Source organism: Sarcophilus harrisii, chromosome 5 (genome assembly GCF_902635505.1).
Source record: "Sarcophilus harrisii chromosome 5, mSarHar1.11, whole genome shotgun sequence".
NCBI lineage: Eukaryota > Metazoa > Chordata > Mammalia > Dasyuromorphia > Dasyuridae > Sarcophilus > Sarcophilus harrisii.
This window is the reverse complement of record NC_045430.1, coordinates 132086747-132104378: the sequence shown is the minus strand read 5'-3', so window position 1 is coordinate 132104378 and position 17632 is coordinate 132086747. Positions and strand designations below refer to the sequence as shown.

General features: G+C 32.4%; 1 protein-coding gene across 8 annotated transcripts in view; it reads left to right on the top strand.

Annotated features, from left to right (window-relative positions):
* Positions 1 to 17632, top strand: part of BEND7 (BEN domain containing 7) — a 236900-nt gene that overhangs the window by 43146 nt on the left and 176122 nt on the right. For all 8 annotated transcript variants that reach the window (XR_002770466.2, XM_012550906.3, XM_023504710.2 and 5 more), the window contains exons 4-5: positions 2448 to 2570; positions 5594 to 5856. Coding sequence is in view for 7 of the 8 variants with exons in the window: in XM_012550906.3 (XP_012406360.1) it covers positions 2448 to 2570; positions 5594 to 5856 (386 nt within the window). In the remaining variant the exon portion in view is untranslated. The remainder of the gene's footprint in view (positions 1 to 2447; positions 2571 to 5593; positions 5857 to 17632) is intronic.

The following is a 17632-nucleotide window of genomic DNA, read 5'->3' as shown; positions in this document are numbered from 1 at the left end:
ATCCAAAGAAGAAGTGATTTCTGATGGAGTTATGTTAAGTGTGTGTGTTTAAGAAAACTTCATGGGACAGGTCACATATAGGAAATCAATGAATAGGAATTCCATGGGCAAATGAGCACATTCCAGGCATAGGGAAAAGAGTGAGCTAAGGAGAAATTGTTAACTCACATGCATGATACAAAACTGATCTTTACTCTCAAAAAAAGCTTCCTAGTGAACTGACATATTTATTTTCTTTTGCTTATTCCCTTATTTTTCTGTAATATCAGTGTATGTGCCAGTGATGCTGAATTCATAGCCAAGACTTTGTAACCCTGAGTCCAAAGTGGCACCACTGCTTTAAACTTAGCCAACAGCCACTGAAACAGCAATCCATGTTTTATAGCTTAGCTTCATTGAACATAATTCACTTAAAGAAAAATTCACATAATTATAGTGTCATTCTTTTTTTTTAAACGGGAAGTTTCAAAAGAATTTTTATATATATGGAAAAATAGCTAATATTTCTTAACATTTTAATATCCCATCCATTGATATATTTCCTATTTTTCTTTATACAAATTATACAATGTTGAAGTCTTGATTTGTACAGGAAGGAGACAAATAAGAATACATTTGAAAGGAAAGTGAATTTTTAATTTCTTTAGAGAAAGAAGGTTTCTTTTAAAATTTTATTTCATTAAATTCAGGTTTCATAACTTGCTTTACAAGAAAAAGAAAACCTTAATGTGTTCTTGCTTTTTAAACATTTCTGTGATGTTTCTATAATCTTCAGTAACTAGTTCAAATGCAAGAAAAACTACTGTGAAGACACCTGCTGATGAGACAGTGAGGTTGTATTTGTATCTTCTCTTTCTTTTAACTATTATACAAATGAGTATCAAATTCTCATGCTGGCTTACTTCCAGGATGGATGGAGATGGAACTTTAAAGACTCCTCCATAAAAATAAAGTCAGTTCTCTTTAAAATTAAAAAATGATTTATAACAAGTTGTAAAAGATTGCCTTTGTCCTCTAAAATTGATAAAGACAGTATCCAGAAACAGTGACTATATTAAGTAATTAAGAATATTCTTCTTTAATATGGTCCAGGGTGTTGATATGAAGAAATGAGTTTAAAAAAAAAAAACCAAATAATTCTTTTTGTCTATGAAGTTTGTAGCACCTTCATAATTGGAAAACAAGATTCTATTTTCCAGTTTCCATGATTAATAGTGGATTTACATCCAGTGATTTTGGTAATAATTAATAGGAGTTAACACAAATATTCTATGTACCAATGTCAACGTTTTTAGCATACCTTTTTAGATGTGCTGATAAGTTATAGGCATATCATATGTCTTCATATGGCTTTTTGTGACGATTTTGCATCCAAGATTTCTTGCTACTCAGAATTTAAAAGGTATTTAAGAATAGTTTTACTATGACTAGTATTCTATTCTTGGTCAGAAGAAGCTACATGAGTTAAAACTTTATGTTGCAGAAATTTAATTGGATTTAATGGATATATATATATATATTTATGAATATAAAAATATATAGTGTCATTCTATATATATATGTATATGTATGTATAAATATGTATATAGTATATATATATATAGTGTCATTCAATAAAGGCTCAGGTGTTCTTACGAACCTACTCTGCTTTTGAGAATGGTGTGGATAAATAATGACATCAGAAGGACTTTCATGGTAGGAATGAATTGTGCATTTTTACCATAACAGCTATGGAGGAAAGTTGTAGCCTATTAAAAAGGGAGTAGAAGTTACATTAAATAAAGGGTAATTGAGTGACAGATGAAAGAAAACTGGAGGAGATACAGGTAAAAATGTAGAATGTCCTTTATCAAGTTTAGGGAGGTACTATACATCTACATCCTTTCTACCATACAGCTAAAACTCAACCTTTCGTATTCTCTTCTATCCTGGAACAAACTCTCAGCTTTTGTTTTATCCACTGTTACTTGTATTGTGAAGCATTATTCTTAGTATTCAAACTATTTTTTAGTAGTTATATTCATATTTAATTCTTAATATAAACCTTTGTTTCAAATACAACTACCAGTTCAAGTCTATTCTTTCTTAGACTCAGTTTTTTATGTATAATACAATGAAACTATTTATGATAAATTTTTATGCTATTGTTATCTTAGATGAACTAATCTGAAAATAGAGAGGCCTGCTGTGAGGTTGTATTGTGTTCATTCTTGCATGCAGTCTTTGCCAAACCATGAAGCAGCATGTATCTTACAATATGGAAGTCTTTATAATTGGATAAAATCAGACCCCAAAATTTAGGTTGTGAAAATTATTGGGTACATTTTCCTTAGGCATGGTTCTATAATAATAGTATATGCATCAAAATCCTGTCAAGATACTTTTCTTTCTCTCTTTAAATTTCATTTTTGGGTTTGGAGTCTGTCATGTTTTTCTTTCATGCTTAGGAGAACTCCCAGTGGTGAATTCATCAATTGGATCAAACTGCTGTACTTGTAACTGCCAGTCAACCTTGCAGGCCATTCTTCAAGAACTCAAGACCATGAGAAAATTAATGCAGATTCAAGCAGGTACAAAGATAATAGTCTCAAACCTGGTTCTTTCAACTTTTAATGCACATTTGACATCTTTAGGAAGAGTTGTTTATTGTGCCTTCTTCATTAATCCCTCCCACCTTGCTTTCTTATGGGGTTCCTTCATGCTACGAATTTTACTAGTTCTTTTTGCCTGTGTAATCCATTTTTCCTTCAGCATCAAACTTACTTTTTTCTTGCTAACTATGCTCTTTTGTCTTACTTTGCTGCATGTCACCCTGAGATCTTCAACTACTTCACAAACATCAGTTTAATTGAATTTCTGAATATTTCTTTTAATATATGTGATGCTTTAATGCCCATTTACTGTTGTAAACTGACAATAAGATTTATCCAGAGAAAGAAAGAGAAAGCTAGCAATTACTTCTGGAACTGCTTACGCTCAGGGCTTTTTATATTTCCACAACCTGTCGTGGTATCTGAGAATCAAAAGAGACATTTAAAGCCACCTTCAACCTGTACCTGTGTAGAGATTTTCTTCTACTCTGAGCTGTGTTCCATCCTGTGCATGTCTATACTGCTCCCCTATGTATACATATGCATGTACATGTATGTAGCTGCCAGCTAGAAAGCAGAGGCTCTAGAGTGGCTGCCACTGGTGCAGAGACTTACAGGAAGAGATAAGCAAGAAAAAATTATGGGCTTCATTGATCTTTCCTGTAGTTATTACTCATTTCATTGACATTGAGCAAGTGGATATTGTGTTCCTGATGATTCAGAGAAATTAATTTGTATTCTTTTTTGAGTTGACTCTAGAGTTCTGAAGCATTAAAAAGATGAGAGATTTGCATTTGATCATAGATCCCAATCAATGGTGGAAGTCTAGAGTTCCCAGGATTTTCTTTACAATTAGAATAAAACAGAATTACACTAGTTATAGAGAAGTTAAAGACTTTCACCAAGTTATGAAATGTCTGTTTTGTTAAGGGAAAAAAAAAAGCTTCATATTACTCCCAAGAAGAGTTTTAGTGTCAGTCACAGAAGGCGCTCTCTCTCTCTCATTTTTTTTTTGCTTACTTATAGAATAGTAAGATATTTTACATTTTTTTCTGGCCAAGTAGGAATTTTAATGAAATCCTAACATTTAGTGATACGGGTTTGATTCCAAAGCTAGCATATTAGTTACACAAAAATCATATGAACTAAATTCTACTTTTAAAATGGTTAAGAAAGAAAAGAAAAAGAAAATATTCATTTTAAAGTATTTTAGTGTGTTTTAAGGTTAAGAATTTTACTCAGTCTACTCAGTAATATAATAAAAAATAATTTTACAGTCAGCATAGGTAGAAAGTCAACTACATCAGGAGTTAAAAGATTTGAATTTAAATCCTGCCCTTGACATTTCCTTGCTGTGTGACTTTGGGCATGTCACCTAACCTATGTTTCCTAATCTATGAAATAAAGACAATAATATTTGTATTGCTTATCTCATAGGATTTTTTTGTGAGGAAAAAGCTGCATAAACTTTAAAGTGATGTTTAGAAATTATCTCAATAAGGTGGTACATAGTTAATATCTCTTGAAGTAGAGTTCAGATAAATAACAATTATTTTCGTACATCATGTAGAATTTTCGTCTCATAAAAAGCACTTAACTTTACTCACATTTTAGTTAAAATTCTCATTTAAGGAAATATCAGATGAAAATATAATGATAGTTTTGACATATCTGTTTGTTGCTATTGAGATGACAAGCTATAAATTTTAGGTAGAAAGTCAACTACATCAGGAATTAAAAGATTTGAATTTAAATCCTGCTCTTGACATTTCCTTGCTGTGTGACTTTGGGCATGTCACTTAATCTCTCTAAACTTCAGTTTCCTAATCTATGAAATAAAGACAATAATAATAAATAATAAAATTGTACTTTTTTTACTTGTGGGTTTTTTTCCTTTGGATTTCAAAGTGTTTTTTGGATTTTATTAATTAATAGTCCATTATATAGAGAAACATTATTCCTATTTTTCGTCACATAAAATTGAGGTACAGAAAAATAAAATTATATGGACAGAGCCATGAACATAATGGATACTTAGGAAATATTTGTTGAATTTTTTAATGAATCTAATAAGTTAGATAAAGGTTTGTAAAATAATTCCAAGTTCAGTGTTTTGCTCAGACTTACAATTCACATCTGCCAATTTAAAAGCACAAAGATACCATTTCTGCAATTGTGGAGCCATTAAAGAGCACTGATTGATTAAACAAAATGCTATAGTTGAAATGTTCATGGAATAATCATAATAATGATAATAACAGTAAAAACAACAATAGTAACAACTTGGATATAATGCTTGAAGATTTACACATTGATTTACTCATGACAACCATATAAGCGAGATCATACATATTATTATTACCATCATATTATATTTGAAGAAACAAAGACTTAGGAAAAGTAACTTGCCCATGGTCTCTTCGTTAGTAAATAGAAAAGTTATTACTCAAACTCAGTTATTTTGATTCAGGCTCACTGTACTTTCAATTACATTGCATTTGAGTATTTATGTTGCAGAGTGTAAAGGATATATATTTAAACTAAGTTCCCAGAGTAATTTTCTCATGTATTAGATAGATCTCATTTATAAATATATTTTAAAATATGATACTTTTCTTTTTAAAATACCTCATAACTGCCTCTTTCCTTGTAACTTATAGTACTAGTAAATTTCACTTAAGATATTCCCTATGATGTTTTGCTCAAACACCAGCAGCAAGATTTTTCTCTTAGATGGCCTTTTTTGTTTAAAACTTTCTTTGGCAGCCTGCCAGAGCTAGCATTAGGTGACCACCAGATTTTTTTTTATGAGCTTTTGTGTACAGCTTGAAGTTAATTTTGTGTTTTATTCCCTTAATCCATGTTGCCAGGCCATATTTGAGATCCTGATATGTAAGGGCTTCATTTTAACATAAAATTTGTAAAATAGTAGGCAGCATGATTAGTAGTTTTAAATTGAGTTGGCAGGTACCTTTACCATATTTCTGTTTCTTTGTTTACAGTTGGGACTCAAAACAGACAACAGTCCTCAATTTCCCATCTATGCTCCCAGAGAACAGCTGTTTCCCGAAAAAGAAATAAAAAGAAAAAAGTGCTCCCAAAGATCACTGAACTTCTTCCTATAAATAAGAAGCCCAGTGTAATAGAGAATGAAAAGACAGCAGTTACCTCTGAACAATCTGTTCTCCAAAAAGCTGACCACATCCCAGCTGAGGAAAATCATGTTTTAGGATTTGGCATTGTTCTTGAATCACCATCTTCAGATGTAAGTTGATATTTAATACTACAGAATCTGTTGTTTAGTTTGAGTTAAATTTGTTGTACTAGCAAATTTCCTACTAGCTAATACAAAATATTCACACATGGGGACAGATAAAGTAGCTTATTATACTTTTAAATAAAATAGGATAAAGTTATGGATACATTTGAAAATGAGATTAAGAAAATAGAAATTATTGGTAATTTTTGTGTGCAGAGGTGGGATGTCCCTTTCCTCACTTTTTTTCTCTTAATAAAGTTTCTGTTCCTTAAACCTTGAAGGAAAGAGGGTGATTAATTTGCTTTGTTTTTCAAGATAGTGATATCTAGAAAAAACTCCTTAGTAAAGAATCTGATCACTATATTCTTTAATATTTTAAATTTTGAAGTTGCAGTTTTCAATTTTCTTATCATAGAGAACTAAAAGAATATAATTAAATATTTTTAGATGATCATAAATGAATAGATAAGATCTCATCTTTCTAGAAAAACAAACTAATAATAAAAAAGGAGAAATTGTGCTAATTCTGTGGTATAGAGACACAAGGTACACTTTCATTTAAGTTGCAGTTTCTTGCCATTTACTCTGTGTAATAATAGGATGATGTTCTTCAGAAGTTTTTCTATTTTAATATGATAGCTAAAGTGTTATAGTTGGTGATATTGCTAATGTGTAAATGTCCTACTGACAATATTTTTATTTAGTTGAAAGCTAGTTTTTAAAAAATTTAATATTTATAGTTCATATCCTATTTACAGCTTGTTTATACATTTGTATATTTTGAATCACATATTATGAGAACTTCTAAAATAAATAAGAATGAATAGTCTTTAATTATGAAATTATTAAGCTATGGCCTTAAGGATCTTGCTAAGGACACCTACAAAATTTAATAAAGACCTTACACCTTGGAAAAAAATTTTAAAGAAGCAATTTCTTTCTTATCCAAAAATAATTTGTGCATTTGGTATCTTTTCAGTCACTCCACTACTAACTGTAGAAGCAGAAAGTAACAGCTATCTTTTTATATATGTTTTCAGCATAGCCATTGGTCAGAGAAACTTATCATCTGGTAAGCTATCACCTGGTGATGAGCTTTGGTGCATTTAGTTAGATTGGTTCTTTAGACAACAGATTTATAACTTGGTACTGAGCCTGGATAGAAAGATTCCAGCTTGGTAGAAACCCTAACTTTTCACTCTTTTGTAGTAATTTTCATGAATCATATCATTTCACAGTGAGATATTGTATTATCATGGTAGTTCAAAGAATCACTCAGACCTGTTTTTAGGCCTTTGTTAATTTAATTTCTGATATTATTCTCAGTGCAGTCTCTGATCAGCAAGCAACAAGTACTGAACTATTCCTGTTTTGACATTCTCACTACAAAACAATAATAGTTGAATGAAAGGATGGTTAGAATCCACAGAAAAATAAAGAAGATGGTAGAGTTGATTGCATTATGGGCCCAAAGTAGCAAAAAACATAATTTTCCTAAGACACTATGATCAGCTCATCTTGTACTTGTTTAAATTATTTTATTTACATCCCTAAAGCCTAGCATAGTATGGGACACTTAATAGGTACCATTTTTATGAATAATTCATTGATTAATTATATTTATGTTGAATTTAAGTAAGCATGCCATCATAAAGAGAAATGCAACTTAGCACACCGGTATATGTTGAAGAGGGAGTAATGAAGTAGAATATTTTTATGAAGAATTATCAAATTAAGTCATTGTAAGCTTTGATACTTTGTGACTTAAATATGAAAGTAAACATATAGGAAGACACCAAAAACTGTTAGGAAGTAGATGGTGTGTGTGTGTGTGTGTGTGTGTGTGTGTGTGTGTGTGTGTGTGTAGAAATGAAAGAAACCAAAGGCTCATAGACTAATCAAAAGCCTTGGGTGGGAATAGCATTAATACTTTAAAAAGAAAATTAGAAGGTGTTGCTTATGGAAGAAATTGATCATCATAAAAATGAAATTTATTATATAGTATTAGACAAGAAATAAGCAGTTACATACATAGCAAGCATTTGAACTGTCTTTGAACAAGACCATGGACTAGTTAGAAAATATGTTAAGAAAAACAAGGATCAAGTGTACCACATGCACTCTCCAGCCAGCTTGGTTTATTTTAATCTGTCATTGGTGAAAATGAGAAATGAACAAAAAAAGACATTTCCTCTAACTTTATCATTTCCTAGAGATATTAAGCAGTGTAAAATATTTGCTACTATAAAAAGCTGAAAGAATTCAGAAACCTCCCTTAGCCACTCAAAACTTAATCAAGTTGTCTTGCTGTATACGTGATACAAAGGAAAAAGAAATCCAGTCCCTACCTTCAAAAAAAGCTTACTTTTTGCTGGTAAATAAAATCTACCTATAGAAAAATATAAATGCAAGGTAATTTACAGATGAAGAGAATGTAACAAATAAGGACATCAAAGTTGGCTTCAGAGAAGGGTATTTGAATTAAGTGTTATAAGATGGTAATAACTGAGGAGCAGACATGAGAAAAAAAGGACATTTAAAGCAAGGGAACCCATCTTTTAAGAAAGTCCATAAATGAGCGAAACAATATCCAGTTCAGGTAATAATAGTAATCCATTTTAGATGAAATATACTTTATACATAGGAAGGTGAATAATATGAAAAAAAATCTAAAAAGGTTTGTTAGGATTATATTTTGGGGGACTTAGATGTCAGGCAGTAAAATGAATTTTATTCATTTTATTTTCAAGAGGTATTCCTTTTTTAAAGAAGTATTCCTTTTTTCAAGAGAACCACTGAAAATTTTTGAATGGAAGAATGGCATAGTCAGATCTGTTTTTTGGACAGATTATTTGGTCAGTTCTATGGCAGATAGATTAGAAAAGGAAAGACCACAAGTAGAAGATAATTGTAGTCTAGTTCAAAGTTGATAGCATTTAAATCAGCATAGTAGATGTAGGGATAAAGAGAAGTTAATGATTGCAAGAAATATTGTGAAAGTAAAACCCTTAGGATTGGGGAACATTGGATTGGGCAGTGAGATAGAGGGAAGAGTTAAGGAGAACTTGCCTTTATGTCTTGAATGACTGAGAGAATGGTCCCTATTCACAAAATAAATAGGGAGATATATGAAGATAGGTGAACTTAAGGACAGAGGTAATCAAGTTTTTGTTTTTGTTTTTTGATTATGTAGAGTTTTAGATGGTGATAGGATACCCAGGTGTGTCCAGCATATAGCTGATAATTAAGGAATAGAGTTTAGAAGAGAGATTTTGGTTGGATGAAAAGAGTTATAACTCAACAATATTGAGATAATATTGAACCTTTGGGAACTATTGAGGTCAACAGGAAAGAGAGGATGGAAGAATATTGGGGTATAATACTCATGTTTAAATGATGGGATATGGATGATTTTTGTGGTAAAAAAGATGGAAATGATCTAAGTATATTCTATTCTGGTTCTCATCCTACATGTCTGACCACTCTTACCTGTTCTCCTTTGCTAAACCTTTGTTTAGGTCAGGGCTTCTTAAACTTTTTCTACTTGTGATGGCTTTTCATCTAAGAAATTTTTACGCAAACTCTATATAGGTATATAAAATTGATATACAAATTAAACACTGATAATAAATTATAATTTTGTGGCCTCCACATTCAGTTACATGATCCTGTATGGAGTAGCAACCCACATTTTAAGAAGCTTTGGTCTGCGTCATGCTTGGTAACAATGAATGCCTTCCAGAGCTTTGACTTGGGACCTCTTCTCTTTCTATTATCTTAGTGATCTTAAATGTTCCCATGGATTTAGTTACTATTTCTGCTGATGAATCTCAGAGCTGCTAATTGAGATCACACCTCTTTCCTAAACTGATATCACTTCCAATTGCTTGTTGGAAATCTCAAACTGGATGTACCATAGACATCTTAAACTCAATAATTCAAAAACTTAATGCATGATCTTTCCTCCCACCCAATTTTTCTTTCTACTTTCTCTGTTACTGTTGAAGAAACAGTATTTCTGTCATTCTAGAGTTTCTTAAAAATTAAGTGTCTCTTCCTTGATTCCTCACACTCTCTTAACCACCTTCCCCCCAAATACAATCTGTTGTCATGCTCTATTGATTTTAGTTGCATAACATCTTTTGTATGTCTGTCTTCTTCTCTGACATTGCTTCTCCCCTGGTATAAACCCTCATCACCTCATGCTTAGACTATTGAAATAGCTTTCTGGTTGGTTTCCCTTCTTAAGTCTCTCTTTGCTATAGTCCTTCCATTCAGCTGACAAATTGATCTTCTTAAAATGCACATCTGACCTCATCATTAGTCTCCTTACCTTCAGTCAGTAAACTTCAGTGACTTCCTATCTCTTTCAGGATCAAATATGTAATTTTTGGTTTGGTTTTTAAAATCCTTCATAACCTGATCCTCTTGTACCTTTCAAGTCTTCTTATCCCTTACACATCCCCACATAATCTGCAATCTATTGACACTGGGCTTCTGGCTGTTCTTTCTACAAGATACTCCATTTCCAGACTCCAGACATTTTTATTGGTTATTCTCCATGACTAGAATTCTCACCATTCCCATCCCTGCCTCCTTCAAGTCCCAGCTAAAATCTCATCTTCTTGAAGAAGCCTTTCCAGATCACTCTTTTTATTATTATATTATATTATATTATATTATATTATTTTTTATTATTATTATTATTATAGTTTTTTATTTACAAAACATATGCATGGGTAACTTTTCAAGCAAAACCTTATATTCCAACTTTTCCCTCCTTCCCCCTACCTTATCCTCTAGATAGCAGGTAGTCCAATACCTGTTAAATATGTTAAAGTATATGTTAAATACAATATATGTATACATATTTATACAGTTATCTTTCTGCACAAGAAAAATCGGAGCTAGAAAGAAAGTAAAAAAAAACCTGAGAAGGAAAACAAAAATACAAGCAAACAACAACAAAAAGAGTGGAAATGCTATGTTGTAGTCCATACTCATTTCCCAATGTTCTCTTTCTGGGTGTAGCAGATTCTCTTCATTACTGAATGGTTGGAACTGGTTTGGATCCTCTCATTGCCGAAGATAGCCACTTCCATCAGTATTCATCATCATATAGTCTTGTTGTTGCCCTGTATGATGATCTCTTCATTCTGCTCATTTTACTTAGCATCAGTTCATGTAAGTCTCTCTAGGCCTTTCTGAAATCATCCTGCTGGTTGTTTCTTACAGAACAATAGTACTCCATAACATTCATATACAATTTATTCAGCCATTCCACAACTGATGGGCATCCACTCAGTTTCCACTTTCTTGCCACTACAAAAAGGGCTGCCACAGACATTTTTGCTCATGTAGATCCTTTTCCTTTCTTTAAGATCTCTTTGGGATATCAGCCCAGTAGTAATACTGCATAGTTTCATAACTTTTTCAGCGTAGTTCCAAATTGCTCTGAATGGTTGGATCTGTAACTCCGTCAACTCCACCAACAATGTATCAGTGCCCCAGTTTTCCCACATCCCTTCCAACATTTGTCATTATCTTTTCCTGTCATCTTAGCCAATCTGAGAGGTGTGTAGTGATATCTCAGAGATGTCTTAATTTGCATTTCTCTTATCAATAATGATTTGGAGCACCTTTTCATATGATAGAAATAGTTTCAATTTCTTCACCAGATCATTCTTAATGTGATACCTTTTATCTGTTGATTATTTCTACTTGGATCTCCAACTGTTTTTTAGGGTTTGCTACTATTCTGTTGCATGTATAAAACCACATTTTAAAAAGCCATTGTTGAAAGATACTTATTTTGTTTCTAGTTCTTTCTTACCACAAGAAGTATTGCCATAAATATTATTGTACATATGGATCCTGTTCCTTTATTCTTGATCTCCTTGACTTACCTGCCCAATAGTAGCATCCTGGGTTAAATGTAGTATGTGTGTAGTAATTTTTGGGATTTTGTTACAAATTGTTTTCCAGAATGTTTGAATTAATTCAGTTTCACCAATAGTGAGTTAGTTTGCCTGTTCTTCTACAATCCTAGCCACAATTACTATTTTCTTCTTGTTCCATCTTTCTTAATCTGATAGGTATGAAGTAGGACATCAGAATTGTTTTAAATTATATTTCTCTAATTATTTATGATTTTGGAGCATTTTTCTTATATACTTGTTAATAGTTTGCATTTATTTGAGATCTACCTATTCATAGTCTTGAAAAGTTATCAATTGGGTATTGACTCTTATTGTCATATATTTATATCCATTCTTTAGTTATCTTTGGTTTTTAGACCTTTATTAAAGAAATTTGCTTTAAGATTTTTCTAACTTTTCTTTTTCTAGTTGCTGGTATTTTTGAAGGGGAAAAAACTTCTCAATTTTACGTAGTAAATTTTCCACTATTTTATTGTATTTCAAACTTTATAAGTTCTGTGAACCCTTTTGTAGGTAAGAATTCTCCTATGGAATTTACAAACCACAATTGTAAAGTATCTTTACTTTGCTGTTTTTAATATGATCTTTTATATTTAAATCATCTATCCATTTGGAGTATATTGTTATATTGATATAAGATACTGATCTAAATCTAACTTTTACCGGACTACTTTCCATTTTTCCCTTAAGTTTTTGTTAAATAGGGATTCATAGTTACTTATCTTTGTTTGTGTTCTATCTTAGCATAAGAGAATACATAAACACTTTGAGTTCAGGGATTTTTATTTTTGTCTTTGTAGCCCTAATGCATAGTGCAGTGCCTTATACATTTTAGGCACTTGATGAAATGCTTATTTAATCGAATTCAAAGTTTTAGTAATGCCTTTTGTTTTTTACTGGATAGACATTTCCATATATTTATTCCCTCTTCCCAAATAAAACTTTTCCATGTGTACAAAGAAAAATAATCAAGCAAAGATCTTGATATTGTGATCCATATGTAGACTTTGGCATCTGTTTTCTGCCATGAGGGAGGAAAGTTTTATCTTTTTTTTTGGAATAATTTTTGGTCATCGCCCTTAACCTAACATCTGCTTCCTTTTCATGTTGTTTACAATAAATTATTGTAATCCTGATATTCTTGTAGTAACGTATTGTTTTTTAAAAATGAATCCTATATTTATAATTCCTTTACAGTTTGGTAGCAAATTATCTTTCCAGACTTACTTTACAATCTTTACCTTTGCATTGGTCCTATTTCTGTAACCAGAATTTGCCTTACTGCTTTTCCATAAGTAAGTTACAATGCCAGAATGTACTTCCTCAGTACTTCTTCTACCTTTTAGAATCCATAGGCTCCTTTTAGATGCCACCTTTTAAGGGAAGCCTTTTGTGGTTCTGTTAGTTGACAATACCTTGTTCCTCCTCAAATTTCATTCACTTGTTTTTCTTGTTTATTTATTATGTCATCTAATAGAATTTTAGCTTCTTGAAGAGGGAATATTTGTCATTTTTATATTTTGAATTTGCCTTAATAAATACCAAATTTCTATTGAATTGAGTAGTCTAGAATTGAATCTTTTTTTTTTTTTACCTATCCCAGCTTCCATATGATGTATTTGCCTTTTTATATCTTAATTTGGTTTTACATTTGAGGAAACTGAAACAGATTAAACTTGCCGAGGGTCACATAGCCAGTAAGTGTCTGAGGCTGTTTATTAACTCAGGTCTTCCTGACTCCAGATTCGGTACTCTATTCAATGGGCCACTTGGCTGACTCTAGAAAGAAGGTGAGTATGTCTTCTTAATATATTATTACTTTTGAAAATTCAATTTTTAAGAGATGTTCTATTCCAAATTCTCTCCTTTCCCCTGAACCACTTACGTTAACTTAATCACTGAAAAGGCAAGAAAACTAGAAGTCATTACAAATATTTATAGTCATGTAAAACAAATTTTTACATTAACTATGTGCAACCCCCCCCACAAAAAAGAAAATATGATTTATTTTGCACTATGAAATTAGAGCTCTTTGTGAATAAGGGAAGTTAATTTGCTGTTTTTAAAACCACTACTTTTCTGTCCTTTCTCGTCTGGTTTTTTGTTTTTGTTTTTAGGCATAATCCAGAGCAGTAGTTCATCTATGGATCTCATCCCTCTAAACTTCAATGAAATCTGAGAGGCCTAATTTTTCTCATTGGATTAGGAATTGTATGTTATATTGATTGTTGTCCATTTTTTAAAATATAAAAATATTTATTATATTATATGTAATAATATAATAAAAATAGGTTTTATTTTTGCCTTTCTTGAATTTTTGTCTCCTTTTAATTTCTGGGCTTCTTTGAACTTTTTTCTAACCTTGTAAATTTTCTCTATGTAGTATATATAACTTTATAGATATATGCACAGTTTTCCCCTTCCTTTTTTGTAGTTTATTTTTCTTTGTTGTTCATGACTTCACACAAAATCTTTTTTTCTGTTCTTTTTTACTTGGAAATGTTCATGTTTCTCTAATTCATAATAAATAAATAAAATCATTAAAAAGGTACACCTATGTAACATTTTTGCTGTTATTTAATAGGTTAATGATAATACTGATAACAAACTACTTAGAAAATGCTGCAAAATAGCTAACAAAATGCTTTGCAATTTGGGGACACAAAATAATGAAAAAGAGGCATCTATACAGGAGATGTTTGTGAAAACATAGTATTAACTGTCAATTGGTTATAGTACTTTTGAAGTCTAGAAGAAGTTTGGGTTTTAAATTTCCCCAAAGGGAAAGAATAGGAATAGCACAACAGTATTAAAAAGAGCAAAAATTTCAAACTTCTCTGCCATCTGGGTTATGTAGTAAATTCTTGACTTGAGGGAATTAGAATAATAGCAGTAGTATTGTTTAGTCATTCAGAGTCGTGTCCAAACTCTTTGTGATTCCTTGCACCCTAGAATGCCAGGCCCTTCTCTCCTTCACTATCTCTTGAAATCTAAGGGTGTTTTCTTTTCCTCTTCCATCCCTTTTGCCTTCAGTCTTTCCTAACATCAAGATCTTTTTCAATGAGTCCCATCTTCTCATTATGTGGCCAGTATTTAAGCTTCAATTTCAGAATTTGACCTTCCAATGAATAGGGTGAATTAATTTCTTTAAGTATTGACTAATTTGATCTTTCTGGTCTCTGGGACTCTCAAAAATATTCTCCAGTACTACAGTTTGAAAGTATTGATTCTATGTTGCTCAGCTTTCCTTACAGTCCAATTCTCACAGCCATACATTATTACTGGAAAAACTATAGTTATATGAACTTTTGTTGGCAAGGTGATGTCTCTGCTTTTGAGTATGTCGTACAGATTTTCCATAGCTTTCCTTCCAAGGAGAAAGAATCTTTTAATTTCATGGCTACAATAATCACCTGCAGTGATCTTTGAACCCAAGAATATAATATCTGATACTGCTTCTATTTCTTCTTTCAGCATTTGCCAGGAAGTGATGGGGCCAGTTGCCAGAAATCTTCATTTTTTGATGGTCAGCTTCAACCAGATTTTACATTTTTTTCTTTCACCCTCATCAAGAGGCTTCTTAATTCCTCTTCACTTTCTGCCATCAGAATATTGTCAGCAACTCTGTATTAATATTTCTCCTGGAAACTTTAATTCTATCTTTTGATTCATTCAACCTGGTATTTCTCATTATATACTGTGTCAGTTCTAATTGTTGCATCTTGGCCTGCATAATGATTCCTCTGGAGACAAGAACTTGGCACATATTGTTGTGATCTACACAGTTTAAAGACTTTAGTGTAGTCAGTGAAGAAGTAGGTGTTTTTCTGGAAACTCTCTTACTTTATCTATATTCCTGTGAATATTGTCAATTTGGCCTTTTGTTCCTTTGCCTCTTTGAAAACTGGCCTGCTCTTCTCTGCGAATTTTCAGTTTATGTATTGCTGAAGACTAGCTTGCAAAATATTAAGCATAAAAGCTTTCAAGACTCAGCACTCACTTTGAGGTAGGTAATAGATTTGTTGTCTCACTCTTTGTAAGTAAATGGACTTATCCATGGGGTTTTCTTGGCAAAGGTACTGGAGTGGTTTGTCATTTCCTTCTCCAATTAATTTTACAGATCAGAAACTGAGACAAATAGACATTATGTAACTTGCCCAGGGTCATACAGCTAGTAAGTGTCTGAGGCTATATTTGAACTCACATCTTCCCAATTCTTGGCCAGTATTCTATGAGACAAACAAAAAGCTCAAGAGACAGAATTTCTGTATAATTAATAATTAACTTATTAATTAGGCTAACTGATAAGAAATTGATAATTGCTGAACCACATAAACGGTGAACCAAACACAAACCCATGATGATTTCCAATGTTTAAATACCTTTAGAAAAGGGAGTGCTCAAACAGGTGGAAATCAGCCCTCATTGTTGAACAGTTATTAAGGAGTTTAACTGTCATATGAGGAGGTGGTCTTTTTTTTATTATAGCTTTTTATTTACAAGTTATATGCATGGATAATGTTATAGCATTGACAATTGCCAAACCTTTTGTTCCAATTTTTCCCTTCTTCCCCCCACCCCTTCCCCCAAATGGCAGGTAGACCAATACATGTTAAATATGTTAAAGTATATGTTAAATACAATATAAGCATACATGTTCTAACAGTTATTTTGCTATACAAAAAGAATCGGAGTTTGAAATAATGTACTATTAGCCTGTGAAGGAAATCAAAAATGCAGGCAGACAAATAGAGGGATTGGGAATTCTATGTAATGGTTCATAATCATCTCCCAGAGTTCTTTTGCTGGGTGTAGCTGGTTCAGTTCTTTACTGCTCCATTGGAACTGATTTGGTTCATCTCATTGTTGAAGAGGGCCACATCCATCAGAATTGATCATCATATAGTACTGTTGTTGAAGTATATAATGATCTCCTGGTCCTGCTCATTTGACTCAGCATCAGTTCATGTAAGTCTCTCCAGACCTTTCTGAAATCATCCTGCAGGTCATTTCTGACCGAACAATAATATTCCATAATATTCATATGCCACAATTTATTCAGCCATTCTCCAACTGATGGGCATCCACTCAGTTTCCAGTTTCTGGCCACTACAAAGAAACCTGCACAAACATTCATGCACATACAGGTCCCTTTCCCTTCTTTAAGATTTCTTTGGGATATAAGCCCAGTAGTAACACTGCTGGATCAAAGGATATGCATAGTTTGATAACTTTTTAAGCATAGTTCCAAATTGCTCTCCAGAATGACTGGATGTATTCACAATGAGGAGGTGGTCTTAAAGCCTTCAGTGCCTCCTGCTGAGAATGTAGCTTGATTATGTTACTCAGCCAACTCTAATAATCCAAACAAAGGAATCCACTTTTCTCCTTCATGAGCTGGGTTACCTTAAACTCTATTGGGGGAGGGGACTATAAGGACATAGATTTAATGCTTTACAACTGTAATTCACCTAGATTAAATTCTGTTTATATTCTAAGCATAAGTAAGGTCTCTTGGTTGAATGGGGTCCCTCCCAAGATCATAAAACATGTATTCAAAGGATATTAGCCATGTCCTTTAAAGAGTGACTGGTTGACCAACCAGGACTGGTTCCTAAATGAAGAAATAGAAAGGAAAAACCTAAATCTTAATTAAATAATGGCTATGAGCAAAATAGAAAAATAGTCACTTCTCAGTCAATTTGCTAACTCAAACTGTGGTGCTCTGTCTGCTCTCATGCTGTGAAGAAGCATTGTTGTCCAGTCGAGTCTTCGTGACCTTAGCAAAGATACTGGAGTAGTTTGCCATTTCCTTTTTCAGCTTATTTTACAGAAGAGGAACT